Genomic DNA, 27,913 nt, shown 5'->3' with positions numbered 1-27,913 from the left:
AATGCACTTGGATTCTCTCCCAATCTCACAATGATGATGGATCAATGATGGAGATGAGTGGGAGGACTTTGGCTAAGCTCACAAGGATGCTAGTGGGAGGACTTTGGCTAAGCTCACAAGGATGCTATGTCAATGAAAATGTGCAAGCGTTATCCTTTGAGCCAGCCATGGGGCTATAAATAGAGCCCTCATCAAATAGAGCCGTTATACCCCTTCACTGGGCAAAACGCGCTCTGACCGGACGCTCCGGTCATACTGACCGGACGTTGGCCCTCAGCGTCTGGTCGCCCGATGGACGCCACGCGTCACCGGCTTCGAACGCTGTTCATCAGATTACAACGGCTACGAAGCTGACCGGACGCTCTGGTAAAACTGACCGGACGCTGAAGCCCCAGCGTCCGGTCGTTTCCAGTAAGCTCACCGAGGCATTTTTTTCGACCGGACGCGTCCGGTCCACCTTGACCGGACGCAGACCAGCGTCCGGTGCTCAACCCTAGCGACTGTGCAGACCCGTCAGTTTGACCGAACGCAGAAACCAGCATCCGGTGCATCTCAGGTCCAGCGTCCGGTGTAACACCGAAACTGGCGACCTCTCTGCCAGCTCGACCGGACGCAGCCTTTCAGCGTCCGGTCGCTGAGTGACCTAGCGTCCGGTCAGTAGACCGACGCCAGCATCATTTTGACCAACTCCATTTCAACTCTAACTTCTTCACCCTTACTCAAATGTGCCAACCACCAAGAATTTTGCATCCGGCGCAATAGAAAATAGACATTTCATTTTCCCGAAAGCGCCGAATCTCGCCTCGCAAGCTCGGCGGGAGGGAGAGAGGGACCCAAACCCATCTCAACCCTACAAACACCTTGTGCACATGTGTTAGCATATTTTCACAAATATTATCAAGGGTGTTAGCACTCCACTAGATTCTAGATGCATATGCAATGAGTTAGAGCATCTAGTGGCACTTTGATAACCGCATTCCGATACGAGTTTCACTCCTCTTAATAGTATGGCTATCTATCCTAAATGTGATCACACTCACTAAGTGTCTTGATCACTAAAACAAAATGGCTCCTATATTTTATACCTTTGCCTTGAGCCTTTTGTTTTTCTCTTTCTTCTTTTCCAAGTTCAAGCATTTGATCATCACCATGCTATCACCTTTGTCATGATCTTTGTCATTGCTTCATCACTTGGAGTAGTGCTACCTATCTCAAAATCATCTTGATAAACTAGGTTAGCACTTAGGGTTTCATCAATTAACCAAAACCAAACTAGAGCTTTCATGCGTATACGTTGCCCCTAAGAGTTAGAACCCCCTTCTCAGTAGGCATCTTGAGCACCAAATACCTGTAGTGAGGTATGGCCATGAACTTAGTGAGCGCTGGTCGGCCAAGGATAGCATGGTAGGTGCCTTCGAAGTCAGCGACCACGAAGTTGACGTAGTCGGTGCAGAAGTGGTCTGGGTACCAAATTGCACAGGTAGCGTGATCTGCCCAAGAGATATGGAGCTCTATCCAGGGAGAACACCCCAGAACTGTGCCTCGTATGGCTTGAGATCATCCTGGGTTATCTTTAGGGCTAGCAAACTATTCTTGAACAGTATATCGATGGAACTGTCGCCGTCAATCAGCACTCTATCGAACTGAACCTTATTGATACAAGGATCGAGAACCAAAGGAAAATGCCCTGGCTCAGGTATTGCAGCCCATTGGTCCTTTCTGCTGAAGGAGATCTCGCGGTGAGACCAAGGAGGGAGCCACGGATCGGCACTGAGGTTGTCGGCATTGGCCATGTTCAAGCAAGCACGGGCAAGCAGCTTGTGCTCTCGTTTGGTCTCGATGGACACTCTGCCCCAATGATGGTGTGGACATGGTCGGTTGGCTTGATGTACTTGTGATGGGGATCTACGTCTTCATCATCGTTGTCCTCGTTACGCTGCTCCCCTGCGTCGTTAGGCTTGTCGGATTTATCCGGAGCCTATTGGCGCGTGTAGATGGATTTGAGAACACGGCAATTCTCCATAGTATGGTTTAACTTGGGATGGAGCTGGCAGGATCCTTTCAATGCTTTGGCATAGTCTTCTTCATAGTTGCGACGTCCGCCACCTTTTTTAACGATGTTGACTTCACCGTCATCTTCCCGAGCACGCTTGCCCCTGTAATCGTCACGATGATTACGTCGCTGATTATGCTGGTCGTGGTGGTCGCGAAAATCGTTGTGCTGGTTATGGCGATCAAAATTGTCATTCCGACCATGGTTGTCGCGGTAGTCGTCGCGGTGTGGGGGTGGTCGAAGCGTGGAACCCTTGCTGCTTCTTTGATGATTATATTTTTAGCATCATCGGCGTCTGCATATTTTTTAGCAGTAGCTAGGAGCGTTGTGACCGATTCAGGTCTTTTGCGGAGGAGCTTGTCCCTTAAGGCATCGTGGAAGCGGAGACCAGTGATGAAAGCTTCGATTGCCTCATTGTCGAAGATTGATGGGACCTTGATGCGCATCTCCGAGAAGCGTCGGACGTACTCGCGCAGTGGCTCATCTTTGTGATCTTGAATCCGCTGCAGATCATATTTGTTGTCGGGTTGTTCGCAAGTAGCAATGAAGTTGTCGATGAATGCTTACTTGAGCTCTTGCCAAGAATCAAAGTAGTTTGCTGGCGAGCTGACCAGCCATTGGTGGCCTGCATGGCCGACGGCGACTGGGAAGTAATTAGACATGATGTGCTCATCAGCCATGGCTGATCTACACACGGTTTCATAGAGCATGACCCATAACTCGGGGTTCTCCTTGCCGTCGTACTTCTAGAGTTTTTCGAGCTTGAAGTTTTTTGGCCACATGACTTGGCAAAGGTGAGGAGTAAACTGCTTCAAACCCGGAGGGCCATGGGTAGTATCATATTCCATACGACGATAGCTTTCGTGGGATGCACGATCGTTGGCTCTTTGGTTGATGCGATCGCGCAGATCGTGTTCTCTGAGGGAATGGCGAAGATCGTTATTGCCATCACGGCGATCCCGATTGCCACCCTAGTTGACCCCGCGATCGCAGTTATCATGGCAATTGTCGTTGTTGTCTCATCGATTATCATCCTAGTTGTTGCGGCGGTTGTCATCCTGACCACCATCATGACCATCGTTTCTGCCTTGACGGTTGTCTGATGGGTCGTTGTTGTGCGAGCCACGTTGGTTGGGTGGCTGTGGGCGACTTGAGTACTGGAGACTGTGGCTTGATTCAACTGAGACGGACGAAGCCCGAGCTTGGTTTGCAATCTCTGCGATCTGGGCTATAGCAGCCGTCAGGTAGGCTTGTACATCATCATGAATTACCTAGATTTTCAGGGTATTGGGTAGTCGTTGCATTGTCGCCATAGCAACAGCTACGTTGGCCCTTGGAGTCCTGAAGACCTGCTTTTCCCCTACCCTATCAAAGGCATTGTTGAGATCGTGTGGCTGGAACCTTATGCGTCGTGCCTCCTCTTCTGCCTTGGCTTCGGCTTGTCTGCGATTAAACCGGTCAATATTGCGTGCTTCGCGTGCTAGCCTTTCTTGTTCTGTTTCGCCAACTGCCGATGGTTCATCGTTACTAATGTCATTGATCAAGTCTCCTCGCCTTGGTAGGAAGGATGGGAATTGTGGGAACCCCGAGGAGTGGTCTGGGATATCCAGATCGTATTCAACTTCTTCATTGTCACGATGCTGAAGCTCAGTGTGGACGAAGCCATTAGATACGATGTTGGACGAGGAGCTTGAGCCGCCCTCTTGAAATGTGTGGACCGATCCTTCTTGATACTCCTCAATCCGAACCATGTTGACGAAGTTGCGTGGCTTTGGCCGAGGTCGATGTATAAAACATAGGTCCAAGCAGCGTTGTATATTGTACGCGTAGTTGGAAGCAGTGTTTCGTAGGCCGTAGGGCTGAGCCTGGTAATTCCCCATCAAGGCTTCGCACTCGGAGAGCTAGAGACCTGTTGTAGGGGCTGGTCAGCGATGAACGAAGCGCCCTTCAGGAGTAGACGTGACCACGAGATCCGTACCAAGTTGTGCAGGACGACTGGCCCGAGCTGGTCGGGTAGATCTATTGTGGGTAGTGGTTACCTGCTCGGTAGGTTGATTTTGAATCGAATCTACCAGAGCTAGGGTTTCAGCAAGCTTGGTGCTGACCTGATCGATGGAGTCAAGCAGGTCGGTGTTGCCGATCTGCCTCCCTTTGTAGCGAGGAAGCGAACGACGGGTTGACGGCGTGGCTGAAGACGATGCTGGTGTGGCTAGAGCCAGATCCAACGTGGTCGGAGCCGTAGCTAATGCTAGTGAAGCAGTGGCCGACGCAGATTGGATCTGCGCCTCCTCCGTGGTCATAGTGATGAAGTTGTCGGAGCCAGTGGTCCAGGTGATCTGGCCGATGGTGAACGTGAGGCCGTTCGGCGTAGCCATGGAACCAGGGATGATGACCATCTTATTCGTCTGGGGAGCAGTACGCACACCCCCTACCTGGCGCGCCACTGTCGATGAAATATGGTCGGCAGTCTACCTAGGGGTATGCCCAAGGTAGTAGATTATCGACAGACAGGTGCGCAAGCTACGAACGAGATGGTGACGCAAGACAGACACGAGGTTTTATCCAGATTCGGCCGCCGTGAAGGCGTAATACATACGTCCTGCGTCTGATTGTATTGCTATATGTAAATGAGATGATTTTTGAGAGGGGTCCCCTGCCCGCCTTATATAGTCTGGGGGCAGGGTTACGGATCTGAAAACTAGTCCCAACCAGTTACAATTGCCATAGGTGGCCGGATAAGGATTCCTATTCTAACCGACCAGGATCTTGCTTGATCTCCAAGTCTGCCTTGATTCCTTGCGCGGGATTCCGAGCAGATCGGTTGGGCCGCGCGTCGTCTTCTAGTGGGCCGGACCCCCTGGTCCGGGCCGGCCCAAACCTAGCCGTAAGGGTATAGGGGTTAATACCCCACAGACACGAAAACATACGACTCTGCACGGCAATAGACACGACACATCCTAGCAACACACACACACGCACCAGAGACTTGGGATCACATCCCTCTCTCGTCCGTTTGTAACCCCTACTGCAAACTTTTAGTGCCGGTAACACGAGCAGCGCCGAACTGGATGTGGGGACATTCAGCCCAAACCAGTACAAATCCTTGCGTCTTTCAAGCACACCATCCGAGCCAGACGCATAAATATAAATTTACTAGTTGGTGACTCGAAACACCGACAAGTGTATCTATTTAATATCATGAATGTTGGTGTTTTTTTTTCAAACTTTAGATAGTTTGGCTAACAAGAAACAAGAATTGCATATTCTTTTCAGGACGACTATAGTAGTTAAAGCCCTCGTAGATTGCTTCCTGAAAATTATCATAACATATCGGTTAAAGTTTCAGGCTATCAGCTCTCTTTTTTTCAAACAAATGGCAACAACTCCCCTTTCGCTCAAGAAGAGGGTAGCACGCCAAAACTCTTATGTAGACATATAACATTTGTAGTTCGTTGTTTTAACATTGTCCCAATGCACCCAGGCTTGTTTGCTTGTTGCCTAGAAATATAAAGTTAAGCAAAGATCTGGATCCTAGCTGGATTTCCTTGCCTGGCTCTAACAGCATTTTAGTCCTCTAAGAGCAAGATCAATAATAGAACCAAATTGCTTGGCTATAAGATAAGTTATAAGAGCCAAGCTATACAATAAGTGTCTCATATTTATCTTAAAAAAGTCTATCTCTTCTATTCCTCCTCACAACACTTGCTATTTAGACCCACTAATGCATATGCTTCTGTGCCTAGCTTGGTGCTTGCATGAAAGCCAAGCTCTCATCTCTTCTCTCTTCCACATCAGTATTGGCTTGGCTATAAGCCCATTATTATATTTGCTCTATGAACCTATTATTATACTTACTCTAAGCAAATAGCCTCCTAGGGCACCAGCGTCTTGTCCAGGACATTCGGTAAGTCCTTGTCCAGGACATTCGGTAAGTCCGGTCTTGTCCCACATAGCATATGCTCCTTCTTCTGTTCTAAAGACCGGTCATTTTAGTTTTCCTACATACAAAATAGTCTCTTTATCATGTATCTAGATATTATAACATATATCTAAATACATAGCTATAATAAAAAAACGACTTATAATTTAGGATGGTAGAAATACTTTCATAAGCGACAGCTAGATGCTACTCCTATCTCCATCTCAAAAAGGATACGTACAATGCTAGAATAGTGTTGAGTCAAACGTTCATAAATTTAACCCAAATTTGTATAAAAAAATGTTATTATTTAACATAATAAATATAAATAATTAAAGTCACCAATAAATATATTTTCCATAGTACACCCATTTAAAGTCGTAGATATTGATATTACCTTCAATAAACCTAGTTTAAGTTAAAATAATTTGACTCTCAACAGATAAGAATGACATCCTTCCTAGAACGGAGGGAGTACGGTAGACATGCGACAGCAGATACTTGGCTCTCAATCTCAGCCCCCGGCAACCCTAGTTCGCACCGGGCACAAGAGTGAATGGGAAAAGCTGAAAGCTTTCAACAATGCTCTTTCTGGTCACGTGAAAGAAAGCAACCCTAGCCAGCAGCACACATCTACATACATACACAAGACTCAAAAGAGCAGCAGGAAATCAACAGCTCTGCAAAACCAAACCAGTCCTCGGGTCTCCTCTATCAATATTCTTCTATCCTTGAGCAACGGAATCGAATTGTCAACCTACAAATAGACACAGGGCAGGCAGCACTAGCCACTAGCACAGAGCAGGGCCTGCCTTGTTATGGCATCCATGGGATATAACTAAGCCCTATTCCCAAATCAATTCAAACGCTGCACCTAATTATCTTCGACTACCAGTTTATACTAACATAAAACCATTGGTCGGACGCAACACAACAAACAATAATAACTTGATCTTCTCTTCTCGAGCTTGCTAGGAAAAAGAAAAAAAAAATCAAAGCAGTTCCCACATCCTTCTAACTTGCATCAAACATGCTGCTCGGACTCAACAATGGCCCACGTCCTTCCTTCAAAAGGGGCTCATCACCTCTCTGAACTGGCTGACACCCTCTGCATGATCATGGACTCCGCGGTCCGGATAGCTTCAGATGTTCCAGTAATTGTCACCTTCCTGCACCAGTGGGTAAGATTTAGCAAAAACACATTATTTACTTATTGGAAAAAAGGTACGAAAGAAAATACCTGTCAGATGTATCAGATATGAAGTCACCCCTATCTGATATCTTGATCCGAGCACCACTAGCCTGCATGGACAACAAATTGCAAGACGTTATTTAGCTACTAATTTTAGTGAAAACATAGTGCACACACCAAGGGCCACAGCAGTTTATCATGGGTTGTTCAAAACCTTTGTACTATCGATGATCTTTTGTTCCTAAAAGTAACAATGGCACAATGTATTGCTTATACTTCTCTTAAGGGCAATCTACTTGACCAAAACAAGTTTTGAGAGGCAGAAGCAATTAGTGATACACATCATACAGAGAGGATGGGATCTTAGCTTATGATTGTCTGACTGGCCACATTACTGCTATCGTAAAACCAAATGCAATATGTACAGTTACCTGAATGATCTCTGTTATGTTCCTTCCAGCACGACCTACAACAGCACCAATGTGTTCATCGGCTATACCAATGGTCAAAGATTCTTGGGCTTCATTACTAGCAGTAGCAGGCGACCTCATAGGTGTACTGGGCTGCAAAGTGTCAACAGCAAATAGTCAACTCAAATTTATTCAGCAGTGTAGATATGTATGTCAAAAATATGAAACAATTAAATTGTAACAATGGGTGAAGTTCTTTCATGTTTTCCACCAAAAGCCACACTTTCCACGACATGCACAACATCAACCAATAAAAACTACATGATGTTCACAGAAAACATAATAGCATTTCAAACATCTCAGCATACGAGCAGTATTACCAAGTCATGACATGTAAGCATATAAATGTCAAACTGCAAGAAAAATAGCATATGCAAATTAAATCAAACATCTACACCGGTTCATTAACATCATTCTAATGTTAGGTTGCACTCTGTAATCACAACAATTCAGCAAAGATCAATAGTGCCCACGACAATGCTAGCACAATATTACCTTAAATTTATGAGACCTCCAACTTCTACTATCAAAGTTTGTCTCCATGAGATTTCTTTGAATTTGTTCAGAACAGAAAATATAACAGGATTACACTACAGAACAGTGTTTCCATTAGATAACATGACATACATATCAGCCCTCCAGGCTCCAGCCTACCTCTCTAATGCATAACAAAAGAAAACATAGAATAGCTCAGTTTCAACTTTCAACAAAGATGGACTGAATGCATGCATATTGCAATGCACCTACAGAATAAATCCTACATCCTACAGAATAGCGTGACAACAAGCAGAGCAACCCAGAGAAAACACTAACCTTGTTGTTTTGGTACCTTCCTCCGTACCCATTATTAGGTCCATAGTTCACAGCATTATTATATGGCACCTGCGGAATCATATAACCAACAGGAACACCAGGGTAGCTTGGGAAAGTAAGACCTGATTAAATTTAAAGAACAGAATCAATCACAGAAAGTTGTGATTCAGTATAGAATCGAAATGCCAGGCTTGACCATGACTGGGAAATGGTACTGCAAATACCACATGTCAATATGCAAGAAAGCTCAACTATGTTTCCAAGAAATGCATGCTGTCATAAAGTGTGAAATACAGATGCTATACATAAAAGACAGATGCAAGGAACAGGTCATAAGGAGACATTTTCAGATATACATGTAGTAACATCAAGTAGTCATAGATGCCAGGATTTACCTGCATATGGAAATGGGGAACTCAAATTAGGTGGGTAGTGAACATCCTCAGATAACTTCTTCAGTATCAAATCTATCGCATTCATCTGATTATCAAAGGTTCCTGTGACTGTAACAAGCCTATCATGCAAACCAACAAAGTTGTTATCCTGAGGAGAAATTTTGATTCCAGCATGTGATTCTTCAATAAATGACCTGTAGAGAAAAGAGAACACACCAACTTTCAACATGCAGAGTAATGTAAAAAAGAACAGCCATATAAAATGGGAATATAAATGAGTCAAAAGATATTTAAGACTGGAAAAACAAATTTAGCATCAAACAACTAGAAGATTATTTGCAAAAGTAGGAACAGTATGCTTCTTGCTTAACTACTGAAGCATCATGGTTAATTTGTCGAATCATCATATATCACCGGCTTGTAAATAAAATTAACTACCACAATGGGAACAAAACCACTGATAACACAACAAAGTAGAACAAGTCTATGAAGATATACATACTTTATTGTTGCTCCACCTTTACCAATTATCCCACCACATGAGCTGTTAGGAACTACAAGTCTAACTTTAGGTCTAGCTTCAGCTTCATTGAATTCTTCACCCTGATAAAGTAACTGGAGAACATCAATCATCAATCATGGATCAGTCACTTGCAAATAAAATGCTTTACCTCAGCCAAAAGTTTCTCAAGAATCAACTCCATGGCCTTGATTACTTCATCAAACAGCCCAGAAACCATGATGATTCTGTCATTTGTACCAGGGAAAAACTCATGGCTACGTGATAACTGAATACGAGCCCCAGACTGGGACTGAAAGTCATTAATAGTTGATCCACCCTTGCCAATGATACATCCTGCTGCCGTATTAGACACCAGAAACCTCAAATGTGTTGGTTTCTCCTTGTCATCTGAGAAGAAATATCAATTGAAACTTCAGAAATATGTTGAATCTCAATAGTTAAACCATTAACAGCACGGTTGATGCATATTGCAGTTGAAACTGGAAACCACCAGTACACGTATTAACTCAGTTGAAGCCTAAGGATGCTATGGTTTAAATAATTTCAGTTAAAAAAATCACGATTCCAGAAAACAGTAAGCAAGTAAATCCAAATTGCCCATACACAGAACAGAACCAATGTACACAACATACTACGTGGAATAGGACATAGGATGGAGTCTTGAGCTGACAAAACTATTTCTCCTAGTTGGTTGAGGACTGAGGAGTAGGCCACAAGCTTTATCCTACCTTCTGGCTTCTAGTGGGTTCATATAGGTTACCAACAGAACTGACTACGTGAACAAGTGTTTAATTATGCGCAAGTACTTGCACAGAGTCACAGATCCCAAGTACCATGGTTTAAGCATCACCAATTAGCATATTTTCACAAACATAACCAGTTGAAAACTTTAGTATCCCAACATTTTCAGGATAGCAGACATTGTAGGCTAGAGTAGCTACAATATGAATTTGGCATACTTATTTCCATCCAATGAACTACACTTAATTCAAACAGGACCATATCTGTAACTGAAACTTCTCTTTAAACAGAGAGGAGGAATAATTTACAACACTAAGCTTCGGCGGTGCCATCATTATACTAACTATTATGAACTAAGTGTCACATTTATCACGGCATCCAGCATTTAAATGTCCTAAGTTAAGCCTGCCATGCCCACATAATAACCAGCATCATTGTCAGCTTTCAGTACATGATGTGCAACGGCGTCAGCAATCCAACTGAGGACAAATATTATTACAGATTAAACCAGCTCTGAACCGAACGTCCTCCGCAGTGACGTTTATCATTAAGAGTGGAAGTGGAGACAACAAAGCAAAGCAAAGCAAAGCGGTACTAGGGCAACCCCGTGAAGGCGATCCTATGGGAAACGCAGCTCGAATCGCAGCGCACCGATGGCGACGCGACACTGGCGCCAACCAACTGCTTACAGATCTCGGCATCGGGGCGGGAAGCGGAGGCCCAGATCTCACGGATCCAGGCACGCTGCAGCCGGGCACGCGAACTCAGGGGCCACGTACATACAGACGCCGGGGAAAGCGAACCCGCGCGCGCGACGGGACGGAGAAGAGAGACGCGTGGCAGTTACCTCCTTCCCCGGAGGTAGGCTGCTGCTGCGGAGGGGAGCGGGGGGCACGCTTGGGGGCGGATTCCGGCGAGGAGGCGTAGGGGGAGCCCGGGGCTTCCATCCTTCCTTCCTGCGGCGGGGCGGCGCGGGGGCGGTGGGGGGCGGAGGCGGATGCGGGAAACTCTAGCTAGATCTCTCTGGGCCTACGCCATGGATTCCAAGTGAAGTGCGGAAGGAGAGGGAGGAGGGGGGCTGGTTGGGCTTTTTTGGACTTTATTATCCGCCCGTCCACCCGTTTTCTGTTTTTGGGCTTACCGCGACAGAGCTACTAGCAGTATAGGACTCCTTATTAGGGAATTTTTTTTAAAAAAAATAATACATATACGTATGGTTGAATATAAGATAATTGTCCACCTCTTTCCATCACCTTAAGCTTTTGGGTTGAACTGGTCGGTATATGCAACTCAATATGGTATCAGAACCACATGTCTCGAGTTCGAATCCTGGATAGCGTAATTCAATAAAATAATTGTTGCTTGCTCCTATTCCACGTCTAAGGCACGAGGGAGCCTCCACGTGAGGGGGAGAACTGCCCACCTCTCCTCATCACCTTAAGTTTTTAGGTTGAACTGGTCGTTGCATGCAACTCAATACGTATTTCCACACAAAAATAAAAAAAAGGGATGTATATTAAAATATGTACTTCCTCCCCATGGCAACTTTCACATTACTCCCTTGAAAATATGTATACTTTCCCCAAGTTTTTGTTTACTCGTCTTTCATGACTTTCACCCTTTTAGATTTGATCAAATACATATAAAGATACTAATAAAGTATGATGTATAGTTAGTGTCGGGTTCATAAAACCGGGGTTCCTCATGGACCTGCTTCCCAGCAAAAGCTCGCCCCAGCAGACGACGTTGCGAACGACGCGTAACTCTTGGGCCAGCCCAAAAACCTAACGACTGGCCAGAAGGGCGATCTAGTCTCCGATCGAACGGCCTAGCCAAAGAGAGGACGACGCTCACTTCCGACTCCGGCCCGCCCCTCCGACCGGAAGGCCCGGCTAAGGAAGAAACGACGCTCACTTCTGACTCCGGCCCGCCTCTTCTACCGAAAGGCCTGGCCAAAAGAGGACTGGCGCTCCCTCCGACTCTAGCCCGCCTCTCCAACTGGAAGGCCTGGCCGAGAAGGGATGACGTTGTCCGCCTCTCTGATCGGAAGGCCCAGCCAAGGAGGAACCACGCTCGCTTCCGACTTTAGCCCGCCTCTCCGATAGGAAGGCCTGGTCGAGAAGGGACGACGCTCGCCTCCGACTCTGACTCGCTTCTCCGACCAGGAGTACATCGAACCTCTGCTTACGGCTCTTCTCCGACCAGGAGGCCAGAGCCGACTAGGGAACAATCGACCGGGGACGCTCGCTCAGTGAAGACCCAGAAAACAGACAGAGCAAGTAAGGCAGAGCGCTCCAGTCAACCGCAATATCAGGGACTGTACCCTGCACACCTGCAGGAACAGTACTGTCAGGCCGTGTTAGAAGGATGCACCGCAACATTCTAGACATGTCTGAACGTGAACAATGTTGTGGGCGCCGATATTTATCCTATAGTGTGGTTGGCGTCGACATCTGTCATACCAGAAGAAGACGGTGGAACCAACCACATGCATCCAAACCCAACAGTGTTATGGGCGCCGATAAACTACCTTGCACCCGACGACGTGGACAACAAGACTAGAAAACACACACACTCTCTTTCTCTCACACTCTCTCTTATAAAGCCACCCCCTTCATCTATAAAAGGGGATGCGCTCTCTCTAAAAAGGGGGACGATTTGACCACCAGGATCGATTCACGAACGATTCGAACAACCTACGACTCAATCGATTCCAACATAGCACACACTCAAATACTTAGCGCACGTAGGAGCTCCCGTCTCTCTCGGCCCTTCGGTCCAGAGTCCGACCGGACCTCTTGCACCCCCATCTTACTCCCTCTTGTTTATAACCCCACAGTAAACTTCAAGCACCTGGGCTCAGGAATAAAGTCACCGACCGACTCAAACTGGACGTAGGACACGTTGCTCGAACCAGTATAAACCCTGTGTCATTGAGTGCTATGCCACATCCGATCATAATGTACGGCAAACTATAAATATTTACGTGTTGGTCACTTTCTACATTGACAGTTAGTATCATTAGTTAATAATGAAATCTCTTTTCATAGCAATAATAAACACATTAGAAGATACAAATAGTGATAATAGTTTCTATAATTTTGATCAAATTTAAAAATTGATTTCTCAAGAAACAAGATAAAATAATTCCTTGCAAAACAAAGATATGCAATTATTTTACAACGAAGGGAGTATATTAAAAAGCTGGTGTAGGTAATCGAAGATAGCGGTAAGGATTAATGTATAATCCAGAGTGTTGTATATATTTCACGGTCTAAATATTTGTTTCTTTTAGGAAGCAATACAATATCGTTGTGTTGCACTGTAGCCCCATAAACTTTTTGGCAAGGCTCCGCTCCGCATGCTCCAAGCCGGAGCGGAGCCCTTCTACATATTCCAAAAATCACAGCTCTGCCTACCGTACGAGAAAATTGCTCCTACCCCATTCTACGGCTCCTCCTCACTGACCTGCATCTAGGGGTGAAAATGGTACGAATATTTTTCGACCGTATTCGAGATCGAATCCATTTAGAGGGGTTCAGATTTGTCCATATCCGAGTCTAGGTATTCAACATCCGATACCGTATCCGTATCCGAATACTCAAATCGCATATTTATGATGTCAATATTAAATCATATCATATCCGACATGGTTGCCATATTCGAATATGAATCCGAACAGAAATATAAAAACAAATATAATATCAGTAATATCCATCCGTATCCGATCCGTTTTCATCCCTACCTGCATCGTTTGATGCAGCTCTGCTACCGAAGCTAGAGATGGAGGTGAAGCCCTTCTACCGAAGCCCGAAATCGTAGCTTCGCGTGCCGTACGAGAAAACAGCTCCTCGCCCATCAGTCAGGTTCCTTAAAGAGACAATTACCTGTACGCCATTATAAAAGTTTGAAATGATCTACGTGCCATTGAAATTTTGAAAAGTTCCTCAGTACCCTCGCCCGAAGTTTCTTTTACCTACGTGCCACTTTCGTTAGTTTTCCTTGTAACAGCAAGCAGAAAAGACGATTTTGTCCTCAGTTATAGAATGCATCAAAATTTTCATTCTTTCCTCAGGTGCCACTGTAACATCCTGTGATTCAAAAAACTTTACTTTTTTCTCTGTACCATTATGAAAAAAATCATGGTAACAGCTTGTACGTGTGCATGTGAAAAACTTTAATAATTATAATAAATTCGAAATGCATCTGTAACTTCCTGTGATTCAAAAAACTTCACTTTTTTCTCTGTACCATTATGAAAAAAATCATGGTAACAGCTTGTACGTGTGCATGTGAAAAACATTAATAATTATAATAAATTCGAAATGCATCGATGCATTTCGAATTTATTATAATTATTAATGTTTTTCACATGCACACGTACAAGCTATTATCATGATTTTTTTCATAATGGTACAGAGAAAAAAGTGAAGTTTTTTGAATCACAGGATGTTACAGTGGCACCTGAGGAAAGAATAAAAATTTTGATGCATTCTAGAACTGAGAGCAAAATCGTCTTTTCCGCGTGCTGTTACAAGAAAAACTAATGAAAGTGGCACGTAGATAAAAAAAACTTTGGACGAGGGTACTGAGGAACTTTTTAAAATTTCAATGGCACGTAGATCATTTCGAACTTTTATAATGGCATACAGGTAAGGCCCTGTTTGGTTGAGCTGTGGCTGTGGAAAAAAGCTGCTGTGAGCTGTGAGCTGTGGAAAAGCTGCTGTGGGCTGTGAGCTGTAGAAAAGCTGAAAGCTGTTTGGTTAAACAAGTATAAAATATACCTTTTATCTTTATCTCTCTTAAAACAACTATGGAAGAGCTTTTTATTCCACCAATTTCGAAAAGCAGAAAGCCAAAAGCTAAAAACAGAGTCAACCCAGCTTTCAAAAATAAACTACGAAAAAACAATTGCTTTAAAAAAACACCCTAAAAAACAACCCCTTTAATTAAGCTTTTAGCTTTTGAGGCCAGAAACCAAAGCCACCGGCCCAACCCTTCCTTAAAACCCACCGCACATTGCTGCTCCCTCCGCGCTTCACGCCCGAGCGGTGCCTCCGCGCGTGGACACGCATCCTTGGACGTTTGTTATAAAAACCCTCCTGTTTTGCCAAAAACAAACCCGCAGTCCAATTCGCCCGTCCTGTACAGTGACCACGTTGCAGTTTGTTTCGCTTTGCCCCCTAATGTAAGTTTTATTTTAATGTGAAAAAGAGAAAAAAGGGTATTTCGCCGTTTTCGCAGAAAACCCCCGCAGGTAGTTTTGCGGGTACCCCTCGACCCAGCGGCCCGGCCCAGCCCAGCCCCTCAGCCTCATCCTCTTCTCCGCCGGCGCCGGCGCCACCGACGCCCCCGTCGCTGCTTGCCACGCACGCCTCCCATCGCCGCCTCCACACTGACACGGGCTGCGTCGTCGCTCCTCCGCCTAATGCGATTTTCCGGAGCCGGATCTGTCCAGAGTCGCTGTGCTGGTGAGTGGTGACCGACGGAATAGGCGATGGGCACAGGCGTGGGGAGCTGATGATGGCGGAGGGGATCTTGTGTACCACGGGTGATGGGTCCTCCAGCATGTCGGGTCTACGGCGAGCGGCTCTGGCACGGTGGTCTCTGCCGGGCGAGCACCAGGTCCCCTCCCCGCCCCGGCATGGTGATTCAGCGAGCGGCTGTGCGGTGCCATCAGTACTGCTCTGCTATCAGCTCTCACATATGTTACAGTTCTGGTTTCGTTTTCTTTTCTTTTCTTTTCCATGACATCAATGTTTTCTTGTGGACTTCTGTGGGTCTTTAGGTTTCATTTACGAATCACCTGCTTCATCTGGAGTATTATCCGTTGGAGTGAATGGCCTTCAAAAGGACAGTGAATCATACTCACTTGTGGTTAGTTTGTGAGGTAGAAGCCATTGGAGGAAATGTCTCTGCATCAGCTTCCTGTGAGCCATACCTATGATGCATTGGAAGAGCTATACACCAGAAATGGTTGAAGTTCTCATTGACAGGGTGAGGGCTGAGGAATCCAGCATTCCTCGAATGGGTTGGGAGGTCAAAGAGAAGGTTGCTTAATTTAAGTTGTTTTGAGGTGACAGGTTGCAAAACAAGGCATCCTATTATCCTGTCACTTATTTGGCTGATAGTTATATAAGAAGCTGACACTATTTCAAAAGTTGTTTTCAAAAAAGACTTTCATGATTTGATTATATATGGCCATAGTTTTTCTCCTTTAGAAATGTATGTCGTTCTTTTCATTAGCAAATAACTGACATACCAGTACAATGGTTTGGTTTGTTTTGAACTTCCGTCTAAGAATGCAGGATGACTGAGATAGTATCAGTTGTGGCAGATATCCAAGCATAACTTTTAAAGAGGCAGCGAGCAGCAGCTAAACATGAGCGAGCCATGGCATATGCTCTTACACGTCTGGTGGATTATCTAACTTCTACACTAACATATGAATAAACTGTTTAGAATCACCTTTTGGGTATCTCCAGCATTGTTACATGCAGTTTATTAAGGAAAAAACACACATCTACTTAAGTGGTTCCATTGTTTTTTCCATGGCTGGTCGACTTCGGAAAATACGAATCCATCTTTTTTAGGTGACCATATGCAACGTAAATGTTTTTCCCCTTAGTCCAAACAGAGAAGGGAATATATCTGATTTCTTTGAGTCAAAATGTGTGTATGTGTTAAAAGTTTAGGCTGAACAGGGGATCAGCAAGATTTTGCCATGATTGCACCCTTGCCATCAGTTAGCATATAGATTTTGCATAAAATGTATATCAATTTTTGACATAGTACTGCCTTGACAGTAAACACCTTCATACGATTATTATCATCCTAATTTCTTATTAGTACTGCAGCTGGTGCTATAACAATCCCATTTGACATTAAACAGCACCATAACCAATTCATTTTGTTAATTGTTAGATTCCCAGGATGCTGACTCAGAGAACTCTCCGAAGGAGATGCTGGAGTCTGCGATGCAGATGGTTTAGGGCGTAACGGGGAACTACCAGATGGTGCTTTGGGCTCTGTTTGCAGACTATAGTTTTTTCTGAGAGTTTGATTTCTTTCAGCCATTACATATATAATATGATATAGCTTTGGTTTGTTGTGATCTGTGATGGTGAAACTTGGGTACTGCATATGAATTTAATGATTGGTCCTACACATTAGCGGTCTCATATTTATTTTTTGTGTAAATGATTTGCTGATGAATAAAATGCTTCACGATCCACATCCATGTTCTTTATTAGGTGAAAGGAACTGGAAATCAATCTGTTTGGTAGGGCGCCGCGAAGCGCGCATCCTTTTCTAGTTCTATGAATGGAGCACTCCGACCTGCATGGTTTGGTGCGGCTCCCCTTCCGAAACTGGAGCCGGAGCCGCACCTAACAGGCGCTTAGTTCACATTTCCCAGTGGCTAACCCCGACAAGTAACATGGATCCCGTACTCAACTAGCAAGTGGTATCTCAAAAATATTACCCAAAACGATCCACAGCCTTCAACGCGTTTTATAATCCACAGGGACAATTAACCTGACACAAAAATAAACGACTAAAATTGACCACTTCAACAACGTACGTACTCAGCAAAAATGGCGTAGCTGCTGACACAACACAGCGTGCAAAATGGTCAATAACCTTGGTAATAATTTCTCTAAGCTGCCAACTAGGCAATGTGTTCTGATGAGATAACACGCTCACAGAGGACATCGCAAAAGCTACCACAGTATATGACATTTCACCATCATCTTGTGCTAGGGCTTGATGACTTTTGCTGTTTGGCTTTCTCGACCAGAGGTTTTAGTTGCTGCTTCTCTGCAAGCATCTTCAGCAAGTTGAAGAGGAAAGGGATGTAGTTATGCTTCCTCCGAATGTTCTCCGTCTTCCACTTCTTGAACTTCTCTTCTTCCATGATCATCTTCTCTGTGACGGTTTCGATTGCCGATATCACCTCTGTAAGAGAGTTGTTCAAGGATTCTGTGGCGGAAGTCTTGTTCATCTCCTGCAAAATCTGCTCCCTTCTCTTCTCCAGTTCCTCCAGCTCAGCACTGTACACCTCTTTCCTGTTCTTTATGATGGCCATAAGATTGAACCTGATCTCACTCTGTGAGTAGCGCTCGATCCTTTCTTGAATAACTGGCTGCACCATCCGTAGCCAATCAAGGTCATCGGCACCACCGCACTGCCCAAGATTTACAGGCCCTTCCTTCAGCCCATCCAGCTCATACAGGACACCTTCAAAAGGTAAATAGCTTATGAAATGGTAAACATCATCATCCTTAGTCGCGGCTCTCTGCTCATCAGAAATAAATGGCTCTGGCCTTGCAAAGCTGTTATGAGCTATCCGGATAGATTCGCTGTTGCTGATAGCTAAGCCCTTCAGATCAGGTGTGAAAGCTCCTGTGAATTCCTTCAATTGTGATAATTCTGGACCGATGTCAATTTCAGGGCGATTCATGAGAACTGAGAGAATAGCTTGAGTAGCACATGCATTAGTGATGACCTGAAAATAAGCAGATAGATTGGCTGTTATTGTTAAGCACAAAGTAGCAAACATGGTAAGCTAAACGGGCCAGAATGGAACTAACTTGGTGTGCAAAGAAAAGGTTTGGATTAGGATCTCTGACAACAGGCCGTTCATCCTTCTCCCCAGGTATCCACTTGAAGAGAAAAATTAGCCCATATACTGGCCTATGAAAAGTGGAGAGGAAGAACATGTGTTCAGGGCATTCAGATAGCAGATATTGATGACATAAAAGAATAAAGATTCTCACCGCAGTTGACTAAGAGAGTCCACATCAAGAGAATAAAGCTCTTCCACCTGTTCAAAGAACATCCCAAATATATAAGGTAAGCTCTTCCACCTGTCTTACCAGCATTATCAAACTCAAGAATAAAAGCATGACCTCAAACATAGTTGGTAGCTGGCATGTTGTCATGTGACTAGAGGTCCCATACTGAACGAGTGCAAGTGAATAAGCAAGTGTAGAACAAAATCTCACTCAAGGCCTCTCATTTGAATTTGAGTTGACAGTTGCATAAAAAAAGGGCGTACCCAGTGCAGAGAGCTCCCGCTCTGTGCGGGGTCTGGGGAAGGGTGTTAGTGGCAAGCCTTACCCTCGCCTGTGCAATGCGAGGAAGGTAAAAAAAAGTAACTATTGACAACAAATTATCAGTTATTCTTCTTTAAACTAAAGTGCATGTCTTCACAATCTTGTTGACATACAAGTTTACAATCAGCTACATGCCATATATTAACTATGCTTATCCTACAGTCATATAATATGGCAGTAAGGCAGTTCCTAAAATGAGAGTTCCAGGTTGCTGTCAGTTTCACAGCATGAGGACGAAACAAATCTTCAGAAGAACTAGTGTACACTAGTGAATGAACAGGTCTGAGTGCATACTGCCATTGCAGATGCAATAATAGTTCAAAGGATGAGAAAACAAACAATTGATAGAAAACAAACAGTTTAGGCAAGGAACACAACAGAGCCCTGGAAGCTAACCTGTACACCTTTCACTTGCATTTGCTGAATCAGCTCGGTGAACACACCTGCTCAAGTAAAACATAAGCAATGGTTTAAAACACCGATAAGAACAACAAATACAGAAGTACAAATGGAAGCAAGCATAACAAAATGCGTTTCAACTCATCAATGGTTTGCTGTTTCATGAAAGTAGAGAGAAAGTAATATGCCAAAGAACAGAGCTACCAATTGTCGGTAGATTATTCAAAAGTGTGATGACTGATGATATAAGTTGTTTTCTCACGCTACTATTAGGAACGGTGAAGAGCACATGCTGAATGACTTAAAAGATGATGACTCTAAAGGAAAACTATCCCCTTGAAGATATACCAAGTATAACCGAGCCCACTACACTTATGAGCAAAACACAGAAAATGCATGATATACGGAGCTGGAAGGGAAGGAAAAAAAAATAAGGGAGTATCCTGCCCGTCGCTACCATGCCATACACCTCCCATGAATCGGAAATTACAAGGAACAGTACATATAGTCATTGATGAGACCATGCGAAAACTCACCAGGATCAGACTCAATAGTGCACCAGGACATCCTTGCGAAACCACTGAAGTATCCTGGTTGCCCTGGCCCCTGGCACAATCAATCATAGCAAAAACATGGTAAATACACGCGCGGCACCAAACAGCTTTATACTAGTAAGCTGGGGTGAACGCAGGGGCGGACCCAGTAAAAGACGTGGCTGTACACATGTACACCGATAATTTTTGCAAAGCAATCGAAGTTAGTAGGCATAATACATGCACATACACTTGTAGTTAGATCAGATCCGAATACAAATAGTAGGTTAGGGTTTGGGTGCTCAGTTTCGCACAGCACGAAGAGAAGACCAAGAGGCGGGCGTACCTGATGGTGCTCGTCGACAGCGAAGGGGCCGAAGAAGGCCTGGGCACCTGGCGAGTAGCGCGGCAGCGACGGCCGCCCAGTCGTCGTCGCCGCCGTCGCCACGAGAGAGAAGAAGTGGGGAGGGAGAGTGCAGCGCGCACGCTAGGTAACGGAAGGAGAAAAGGGAGGGTCGCAGGCTTTGCAGCGAATAAGCAGGTCCGGTCCGTGTAGGGCCATTTACATGGGCCTGAGCCTGGACTTTTACTGGAACTATCGATGGCCAAACGGGCTAAGCCTAGTCAGCGACACGAGGCCCAGTTCTATTAGACATGAATCTTAAACTATTTTTGACCTTCAACTTTTAGGATCGTCCGATTTACCCTTCTCGTTTACAAAACCGACTTTTTACCGTCTTAACTTTTCAAATCATTTGGGTTTTGCATCTATTTAGTTTTGTTGACGTGACACCACGTCAAAGGAGGCAAATCGAACTAAGTTAAAAGTTTGGGGAGATAAATCAGACTAGAAATATTATTTTTAAAAAAATGAATTCAAAATTTATCGAAATATTTTTTCCATAGGAAAATAATGCAATTAAAAATACCTTAGATTTGGTTTAATCTAAGAAAAAATTGTTTTAGCGTGGAAAATTCCGTTATTTCCCCTAAAAACATGCTCCATCTTATAGTGCTTAGCTTGAAAATGTTCGAATCTTGATATACTCATTTTTGTGCTATTTGCTAGTAGAAGCTCTTGTTATCTGTATTATAAATTAGTCAACATTGACCGTACGGATTATGTAGAAGTGTCAGCGGGAGAGCGTTGTTAGGACCATAGTGGGTGTTGGTCCCATGCCTGATAAATTTTCAAAGAGGGTTGGGAGCTCTGCTATTCACTTAAGAAGAATAGAATTGTCTCGTTTTATAAGAAAAGCTAGGCCCAAAACCCCCCCTAACACGACATCCCACTAACCCTGAGTAACTCTCAAACGCACAACGGCAACCCCTCAAAGATGGAGGAGCCCACAGTAGCACGTACTAAATTCATTCTAAATTATAAGACGTTTTGTTTTTTCTAGATACATTGCTTTTACTATCCAGATATAGTGTATATCTATGTGCATAGCAAATGCAACGTATCTAGAAAAACCAAAACGTCTTATAATTTTGAACGGAGGGTGTAGTTACCAAACTCACCACAGAAGCAGCTGACTCATTTCCTCTAAACAAACAACAGTTGGACCATTCGACCATGGCTGAGATATACATACATAATCATATAAGAGGAAGAAGAATAACTCCATCGGTTTTGGCTTTAATTAACCCGTTTCCTGCTATCTGTAACATTATTCGATTTCAATATACTTGACTGGCTGATTACACGTAGAAATACATAGAATGCTAAACGTGATATACAACTTTTTCTTATGATGTGCTAATAATACCTGCTGCTCCAGAATGTACAGCTTTCTTCAGTACTTACTAGCAGAGTGTGTATGTACATCCCAAAACGCCTCCAGCTCCGAGCAAGCACCATGCTGATCTCTATCTCTATGGTGCTACGCTTCTCAGCATTATAATTTGTAGGAGAGGAGGCAACGACGATCGTATCATGTCCCCCAACCAAACGAATCTTGCAGAAATTCAATACAAACAACAACAACTAGAACAAAACGACCTGTCTGTGACGATCGATGCTGAGATGAGATGCATCCTTCTTCCCCAGACCGAGACCATCTTCCCTTCCTATACGCAATGCCAATTGCCAATTGCCAATTGCCAATTGCCAATGCGTGCGTGCATGATTTTGCTGCTGCTGGCGGCGGCCATCCATCACCATCAGTCAGTAGGTTCTGATGAGAAGCAGGCCGGTTCCGGTGACGACGAGCGTCGCCGGGAAGCCGAACTGGAGGTGGCTGAAGAAGGAGAGCGTGTAGCCGTACTGCTGGGATCGGCGCGCCTGCTCGCACACGATCAGGTTGGCGGCGGAGCCCAGCAGGGAGAGGTTGCCGGCCACCGTGCTCGTCCAGGCCAGGATGAGCCAGGCGTTGGTCTCCGCGGCGGGGGAGATGGCCGCCGCCGACGCCGCAACGCGCGCGCCCAGAAGCAGGACTGCGTGCATGTCAGAGTAATTTCAGCCAGTCTCAGTTGTTGGCAATCATCATCATAACATAATAATGCAAATCATCTGTTCTGAGGTGATCGAGGACACTGAGGACTGACTGACCCGTCGGGACGTTGGACGCGACGTTGGACAGCAGGAGGATGACGGCGGCGAGCACGGCCGTCCCCGTGGGCGTGTCGATCCGCGCGTACGGCTCCATGAACTCCCAGAACGCGCTGGGGATGCCCGTCTTGTTGAATCCGTCCACGGTGATGAACATCCCGCAGAAGAAGAGCAGCAGCGGGTACGACACCTTCTCCAGGCAGGGGCGGGCGTCCTTGAAGTCGAGCACGATGAGCGCCAGCGCGGCGGTGATGGCGCTCCACGACATGTTGAGACCCAGCAGCAGCGCCACCAGCATGCCCAGCGTGATCACGTACACGCACGTCTTCCACGCCTTGCTGTTCCAGTCGTCGGCGTCGGCGTCGTCTTCGTGCAAGGGATTGACGGGGTCCTTGCCGTTCACCACCGCTGCGGCTCCTGGTGCGGTCGTGGTACCGTTCTTTCTGTGGTGGACGCCGTTGGCCGGCTTGACGGGGTCCTGATGCACCACCACCGGCACCGGCACCGCCTCGTCGTAGCCTGCGGCCCCCTGCTGCCGCTGCTGCTGGGAGCCGCGGCGGAGGAGGTGCGACATGGTGGCGGGCGAGAACCGGTGCGACGTGACGTCCTCCTCCTCCACGACCTCGGTAGGCACGGCGACCACCTCCTCCGCTCCACGTCCACCAGCGGGCTTGCATCCACCGTCCAGCTGGTTCCAGTACAGCGCCAGCAGGACGGCCGCATTCACGACGGAGCCAACGAGCGTGGCCGGGAGGATGCCGAACACGAACTGCCCGAACGAGATGCCGCTCTGCACCGCGATCACCAGGTTCTGCGGGTTCCCGATGGGCGTGGCGGCGGAGCCGATGTTGGCGCTGGACGCCAGCGCCAGCAGGAAGGGCCGCGGCGGCAGGTTGTTCTGCCGCGCGATCTTGAGGATGAACTCCGTGAGCACCACGCAGCAGGTGTCGTTGGTGAAGAGCGCCGAGGACAGCGCCGACACGGCGCAGGTGCGCACCAGCAGGTCGCGACCGCCCTGGCTCCGCCACGAGAGCAGGCGGCCCAGGTGACGGAACATGTCGGCGCGCTCCAGGTACACGCTCACCACCATGGTGCCGAACAGCAGGCCCAGGATCGGGAGGTCCACCGCCGCGTACGCCTCGTCGGCGCTCATCACGCCCAGCAACACCATCAGCATGGCGCCGAGAAGGGAGCCCGCCGTGCGGCCGATGGGCAGGAACGGCACCGCCGGGAACACCGCCAGCACCCAGAAGACGGCGAACGCCGCCGAGCCTAGAACCACCTTCAGCACGGGCTCCATGGCCATCGCTGCTCTGTTTGGGTTGGAATTGGATTGCCTTGCCTTCTCCTCCTCCTCCTCCTCCTCTACGAATCTTGAAAGGGGGATCTAGCTGAGCTGGCTACCTAGCACGGGGATCGGACTCTGCCCCAAGCCACCAACCACCAAAGAATTGAAATCTAGCCGGGAGCCGGGAGGGGGAACCCTAAGATCTGACAACTGATGAACTCGCGTGCGATCGATCGGCTGCGTGCGGCACAGCTAGCTGGCTAGCTCTCACATCAAGTGGCGATCGGATTCGGAAGGCAGCAACAACCAAAGAGAGGAATTCAAGAAGGAAGCTGGTGCTCGCTTGCTGGTCAACTAGCTAGCATACTCTACACGCATAAAGTAGCGTACATACCTCGATTATCTTGTCTGTCTCCATCCAAGAGCTGCTAGCTACAACTACAAGAATGAATGCAAGTATGGAACAACGGAGGAGGGAAGGAAGAAGAAGAATTGGTACGAGCGAGCAGATTGGGAAGAAGCTACTCCCTCCTAGGTGGGAGTGTTCTTGCTTGGACAGACGTCACGAGGCGACAGACAGGCAGGCAGGAACATGAACATCCAGGTAGGATGGGATTGGGATTATTTGTCTAAGGAAATGGAAGAACACATGGCCTGGGATGTTCCAAGGAGGCAGCGCACACTTCGGCAATCTCCACATGGCCCTCTCGCTTGGATATTTTCTTTTCTTTGGCTCCTCTCTCTCTCTCTCCCTCTTTCTTTTCTTTGGCTCCTCTCTCTCTCTCTCTCTCTCTCTCTCTCTCTCTCTACAATGATGAGGGAATGCATAGGATTTTTTTTATTCGGTAAATAGAAACGGGGAAATGGACATGATTGCAATTTGCAACAAGAGTGAAGCACTGTTGCAGCGGAGGTCGACAGGCAGGCCTCCATCCATTGGAGCCTTTCTTGGACCATCATCTAGGAGAAGGACTAGTCCCTTGGATCCTTCCTAGTCACCGCTGGAATAAAAAATATAAATATATATCTCTAGCTTAGTCCTAGAGAATCTTTGTTAATTCTCTCTATTTGTCTCAGAGACTTGGAACTTACTCCTATCTGTTACTAAGTTAGGTCTGGTTTAGTTCTCAAAAATTTTCACCCTAAACTAATATATCGAATCTTGCAGCATATGCATGGAGTATTAAATATAGACGAAAAAAACTAATTGCACAGTTTGGTTGGAAATTGCGAGACGAATGTTTTAATACTAATTAGTCCATGATTAGCCATAAGTGCTACAGTAACTAACATGCGCTAATGATGAATTAATTAGTCTTAATAAATTTGTCTCGCCGTTTCCAGGCGAGCTATGTAATTAGTTTTTTTATTAGTATCCAAAAACCCCTTCCGATATCCCCGAAACATCCGACGTGACATCCAAAAATTTTCATTTCGCAAACTAAACGCAGCCTTAATGTAGTTTTGACAGGATTTTAGATATCCATCCAAGTATGTGATTTGTGATGTGATGATGTGGTGAATAGGTAAACTACGCTCTTAATTACCTGAAGAGACTTGTCGTCAGAGGTTCAGTGCCACATGCGGTGAAGCATGTCATTTTCCTATGCCTACTACGTTCCCCATGCTATTATTGACAAGCAACGATCAATAATTGATGCTCAATTGCTCGTATAGTCAGACAGATGCTTCTCCTGGCAGAATAGTGTGGTTAGGTCCTGTTTATTTTCTTTGGAAAAACTTTTGTCCATCACTTTTACCTAATGTTTTGGACAAATGAATCTAAACAGGTGGAATAAAAGGGGCTAAAGTTTTGTCATTTGCAAATTGGATTAAAAGTATTGAGGGTGTGAAGGACACCTCATTTTGTACTTTTAGCCTAAACTTTTGCCATGAATCTAAACACCTCAAAGCAAGACTAAAATTTAGCAGCAAAAATTTAGGGGCTAATCTTTTGCCATGGCAAATGAAACTAAACAGGGTCTAAATTTCGTAGAGATTTTTATATACAACTTATCTCTTGGTTTGTTGACTTTTCCTCAAGCACACTTTTCCATCTCTCGACTATTATTAAAGTGACTGTTCTAGTCCTTGAAAATTTTCTTTTGGGGATCAATCCCATCCCTCGTTCTAACCTCATCAGCAAGCCACCAAAGGATTCGTGATGTCCATTCAGACGCTCCCTTGAACTAACAGCAGATCCAATCCAAGAGAAACTTGAACTTACCTTCAACCTAGCACCATGCTTTCACTCGTTGTAACACTGAGCTAGAGCAACCAAGAGCAATGCGCCTCCACCTAGTACTCGTGAGTACCTACACTTCGTGCCTCCTCGAGGCTATCTTATCAGCCTCATGTGTACCAGCCCAGGGGCGGATCCAACACCGAGGTAGGGTGGGCTTGAGCCCCTACTACCGATGCTCGGACCATGGAGCCCCTCCTATAAATTTATACCTATTCAAGCTTGGAAGGAGAGACTAAGGATGAAATATTATAAGATAAGCCCCTCCTGGCTTATTTTTCTAGATCCGCCACTGTACCAGCCATAGGAGAGGATGAAGAAATGGGATGCAAATTTGATGCTGGCCATCGGGCTAGCCTAACAGAGATACGAGAGGGCAAAAGAGTCTATTCATGTTCGTAGTTTCACCCAATAAAACTCCTTAATGATGTGCTTGGGTGTGAGGGTTCATGAGGTGGGGCGCTTCCAGGTGAATGCCTTGCCTGGCTCTCTGTCACGGCCAGCAATGGTGACGTCTTTGTTGCCACGCTACTCGTTGGAGGTGTTGTCGTGAGGCCTTTACCTCCTAAGGACATTACTCTTGCCCGTGGTTTTTTGAAAGAAAAAAAGAGGACAAAGGACGAGATTGAAATGAAAAGAAACTTTTAGAGGAGGGCTGAAGCAGGCACTTTGATAATAGAGGGACAAAATTGAGCTTCACGTGGAGTATTTTTTAGAGCATGATACGTAAATTATACCTAAATAAAAGATGCACTGAAATGTATAATTTGATCCGGTAAAGACGATCGTACACCATGTACGGTAGAGGGATGTCGTGCTCGTACCACTAATTGCTAATTGACGGATTAAGACTACTCTCTCTCCCCTGTTGCCTAATTTTTTACAATTTGGCCTTTTTTGAAAAAAAATTACGTTTAGCCCCCTAGGAGACTTAAACTCATCTTTGGACCCTGGGGTCGGCGCCAGGACTCATGGCATCGAGGTAACACGTCTCGGCGCCATAGATCTTAGCGCTGAGGTGCCTGCCCGAGCACAACGGTCCATCCTAGGTGGCGTTCACATGGTCGGTACCTTGGCGCCACAGATCTTGGCACCGAGCTCAGCGCCATGATTTCTAGCGCCGAGCATTGTTTCAAAACCCATGGCCACAACTCTCTCTCTCTTGCGCGCTCTGTGTCTGCCTCTCACCACCGCCATATACGCCCTATCCATGCCGCCGTCGACCGCGCCTCCTGCGCCGACAGCAGGCCACCGTCGGCCGTCCGGTCCCTGCGCCCTCTACCTTTCCCGGCTCCTACGCCCCCGCGCGACCTCCCATAGCAGGCCGCCGCCGCGCCCCCCATCGCCGTGCGAAGCCTGGCCGCCCTCGTCGCCCCTTCCCTCCTCCTCATCTCTGTCCGTCGGTGAGGGCGGCCCGCCACCGCTCACCGGAGCTCCCACCGGCCGGCTGGGCTCCGGGCCCTACGCCCCCTGCCCCTCTGGGCCCCTGCGCCCCCTACCCCTCCGGGCCGTGCACGAGCAGCCCATCTAGGTTTTTTAGTTAACTTAAATTAGTTAATGTACTTTAGATAATTTAGTTAGTATTTTTTAGAATGTTTAGCAAATTTAGTTAGCAAATTTAATTACATAGGTTGAAAGTTAGATGCTTATTTATTTAGTTATATTATATACTTAGGAA

At 46.1% G+C, this 27,913-nt stretch overlaps 3 protein-coding genes across 5 annotated transcripts; all 3 read right to left on the bottom strand.

The window, feature by feature from the left end:
* Positions 1–6,631: 6,631 nt before the first annotated feature.
* Positions 6,632–11,185, bottom strand: LOC136475242 (protein BTR1-like). The gene is made up of 8 exons (XM_066472800.1): positions 10,954–11,185; positions 9,514–9,752; positions 9,345–9,445; positions 8,843–9,036; positions 8,448–8,569; positions 7,596–7,727; positions 7,213–7,274; positions 6,632–7,141 (listed from the first exon to the last, which is right to left on the bottom strand). Exons 1-8 carry the CDS (start codon positions 11,051–11,053, stop codon positions 7,054–7,056), a joined length of 1,038 nt encoding a protein of 345 aa, XP_066328897.1. The 5' UTR covers positions 11,054–11,185; the 3' UTR covers positions 6,632–7,053.
* A 6,398-nt stretch (positions 11,186–17,583) lies between these two features.
* On the bottom strand, positions 17,584–20,762 carry LOC136478414 (ubiquitin carboxyl-terminal hydrolase 2-like). 3 transcript variants are annotated; one of them, XM_066476861.1, is made up of 6 exons: positions 20,501–20,762; positions 20,158–20,227; positions 19,619–19,665; positions 18,884–18,930; positions 18,698–18,800; positions 17,584–18,612 (listed from the first exon to the last, which is right to left on the bottom strand). In XM_066476861.1, the coding sequence occupies exons 2-6, from the start codon at positions 20,186–20,188 to the stop codon at positions 17,854–17,856; spliced, it is 987 nt and encodes a 328-aa protein (XP_066332958.1). In that variant the 5' UTR covers positions 20,189–20,227; positions 20,501–20,762; the 3' UTR covers positions 17,584–17,853. The 3 variants fall into 3 exon arrangements, with proteins under 3 accessions (XP_066332958.1, XP_066332960.1, XP_066332959.1); XM_066476863.1 differs by having other exon boundaries at positions 20,158–20,220; positions 20,501–20,682; XM_066476862.1 differs by lacking the exon at positions 20,158–20,227 and having other exon boundaries at positions 20,501–20,761.
* A 1,414-nt stretch (positions 20,763–22,176) lies between these two features.
* Positions 22,177–24,770, bottom strand: LOC136478413 (silicon efflux transporter LSI2-like). Its single transcript, XM_066476860.1, has 2 exons — positions 22,706–24,770; positions 22,177–22,590 (listed from the first exon to the last, which is right to left on the bottom strand). Exons 1-2 carry the CDS (start codon positions 24,009–24,011, stop codon positions 22,322–22,324), a joined length of 1,575 nt encoding a protein of 524 aa, XP_066332957.1. The 5' UTR covers positions 24,012–24,770; the 3' UTR covers positions 22,177–22,321.
* Between the last annotated feature and the right edge of the window lie 3,143 nt (positions 24,771–27,913).

This window comes from Miscanthus floridulus, chromosome 8 (genome assembly GCF_019320115.1).
Source record: "Miscanthus floridulus cultivar M001 chromosome 8, ASM1932011v1, whole genome shotgun sequence".
Classification (NCBI taxonomy): Eukaryota; Viridiplantae; Streptophyta; class Magnoliopsida; order Poales; family Poaceae; genus Miscanthus; species Miscanthus floridulus.
Note: the sequence above shows the minus strand (reverse complement) of the source record. Positions and strands in the feature narration are given on the sequence as shown.